The 2422-nt window shown below is 66.1% G+C and overlaps 1 protein-coding gene across 1 annotated transcript in view; it reads right to left on the reverse strand.

Annotated features, from left to right (window-relative positions):
- Positions 1-2381, reverse strand: part of LOC104912140 (protein Shroom4-like) — a 4013-nt gene extending 1632 nt beyond the window's left edge. The window contains exons 1-3 of the mRNA XM_010715141.3: positions 1910-2381; positions 997-1128; positions 3-739 (exon numbers count right to left, since the gene is read on the reverse strand). Coding sequence (XP_010713443.1) covers positions 3-739; positions 997-1128; positions 1910-1923 — 883 coding nt within the window. The 5' untranslated portion in view covers positions 1924-2381. The remainder of the gene's footprint in view (positions 1-2; positions 740-996; positions 1129-1909) is intronic.
- Between the last annotated feature and the right edge of the window lie 41 nt (positions 2382-2422).

The raw sequence follows: 2422 nt of genomic DNA on the forward strand, positions 1-2422 counted from the left end.
GCTGCCGGCGCTCACATGGAGGGCGCGGAGCTGGGAGGCCAGCAGCTGCTCGGGCGCGCTGTGACGATGGCCTTGCAGAGGGGACAGCAGCACGGTGTCCCCCGCTGTCTCCATCCCTGCATCCGGCACGCGGTGCGTGCTGCTCTCTGGGTAGGACCGATCCCCGCCGTCCCCAGCACAGCGGTCAGGGTGGGAGCTCAGCATGTAGTACTGATCGGCGGAGAGGTGCTCCCTGGGGGGACACGTTGCCGGCATCCTCCCGCTGCTCTCCTCGCCGTCCTTGTCCCGCTGGCACAGGAAAGTGTCCGAGATCCACCTCCCCTGGGCGTGCAGCGGGGCGGCGGGCACCGACACGCGGCGGCTGTCCGTGCTGCTGGCTGGGGACGCCCGCAGGCTGTCTCTGCGCACCGGGGGCTGCGGGGGCACGGGGTGCCGAGCGGTGTGCCGCGTTTCCGCTCCTTCAGCACCTGTCTGCAGGTAGCGTGGGTCTGGGGGCTTGCAGGGACCCTCAGGGCCAGCGGCGTCCTCAGGGCGCAGGGATAAGGCGCAGTCTGAGGTGTTGGAGCTGGCTGAGAAGGAGCTGTAGGCTGAGTCCCGCTTGCTGTGGTGCTCAACAGGTGACGGGGTGCCCTCGTAGTAAGCGTGGCCAGGCTGATCCAGGCTCTCCATGCTCCCGATGGAGCTGCTCCGGTCCGTGCTGCAGTGCCGGGACAGCGGGTTCCACTGCAGGGACAGCTCGCTGCCGGCAGCGTCACAGTGCCGTCAGTGTCCCCGAAAGGGAGCATACAACCCCCAGGTTCAGGTCAGCACAACAGCTGCCCAGGGGACATGGGGAATGCGTGGCACCGGGACTCGTCACCTCCTGGCTGCCTCCGGCACAGCCACCACCCCTTCCTGCCAGCAGTAAACAGGGCAGTGGCAAACCCGCGTTGTGGGGCAGCCTGGGGACCCCCTCCCCATTCTCCCACTAGTCGGGACCCCTCCGTGTTTTCTCACCTGACATCACAACCCGAGGGCCAGGAGAGGCTGAAGGCATCGGGGGGGCAGTGCATGGCTGGGGCGTCGGGGCGGATTTCGGCGAGCTTGGCCATGTGCCAGGAATGGGGCCGGAGGACGGGCACGCTCCTCCTTGCCAAGAGCAACAGCGGGAGAGGACAAGAATGGGGAGGAAGCCGGGCCGAGGAACCGGGGCTGAAGTCACTTCCTATGGGGTTTCCTGCCCACCCCCCCACTCCCAGGCCAGCGCCCATCTAAGGGGGACAGCAGTGATGGGGGGGACCACAGGGGTCCCAGGTATGGCACACAGGGTTCCGGCACAGGGCAGGGCTGAGCATTCTCCTCCTATGCCCAGAACAAGCTCAGCCCTCTTGGCTTCAGCTGCTGGACCCTGTTGAAGGGACAACGGGGACACCTCTGTGCCCCCCATCCCACTCCCTCCTAAGCGTTCCCATATGGATAGAAGGGGTGATGCCACTCCCTGCACTCCACAAATGCCATCTGCCAGCCCCAGCATCCATAGGGCTGTCCCACTCCCCAGGGCTCAGCATGAAGGGAATGGGGTCTGAGGGGAGGGCACAGGGGTCCCTTACCCCACCCCCTGGCACCCTTAAACTCACCATGGATGAGGCTGCGCCCCAGCGGCGGCACGGCCCAGGACCCTCTGTGCCCCCCAGCACTGCAGCCTGGCTGGGAGCAGCCGGCAGAGTGGCTGCAGGGGGGCTGGGGGGACCGGCACTGCCTCTCCTTCCTTCCCCAGGCAAGCAGGAAGGGAGAGCTCAGAGATACCGCCCAGAGAGGGGGCGGTGAGCAAGGGAGACCAGGCTGGAATCTGCCCACCTCACTGCAGGGACCAGGAGTGATGCTAGGGGTGACCCCACACCCAGACCCCCCTCCCCATCCCCGTGCCAACCTGCGGACGATCATCTTGAGGGTGCGGTAAGAGCCCTTGATGAGGATGAGGGCTTCCTGGCGGGAGCCGTACAGGGGGGTCCCGCTGATGTTCACCAGCTCATCGCCGGGCTGCAGCCTCCGGGACAGTGCTGCCTTCCCCCCGTCCTCCACCTGGGTGAGAGACAGGCATCAGGGCAGCACCATCCCAAAAGCTGCCCCCCACACCCCCGATGGTGCCTTCAGCCCGAGCACCCTGCTGTGAATGCAAGGGATCCGCGGTGTCCGCCCCAGTCACATGAAATTCTGAGCTAAGAAAGGGCAGAGAGAAAGGAGGAGGGGGAAGAAAAATGTCCCGTCCCAGCAGATTCCCCTGCGGGCGCGGGCAGCACAAGGGCTCTTTGTGCCCATCACCCATAGGGGCTTCATTCCCAGCCCCGTAAGGATGCTGCTCTGCCGGGTTTAAGGGGGAAACAGCCAGCACCGGAGGGCTCCAAGGGACCCCAAAGCCACCTATGGGGTGACACGCCACCGC

Source organism: Meleagris gallopavo, chromosome 9, assembly GCF_000146605.3.
Source record: "Meleagris gallopavo isolate NT-WF06-2002-E0010 breed Aviagen turkey brand Nicholas breeding stock chromosome 9, Turkey_5.1, whole genome shotgun sequence".
NCBI lineage: Eukaryota > Metazoa > Chordata > Aves > Galliformes > Phasianidae > Meleagris > Meleagris gallopavo.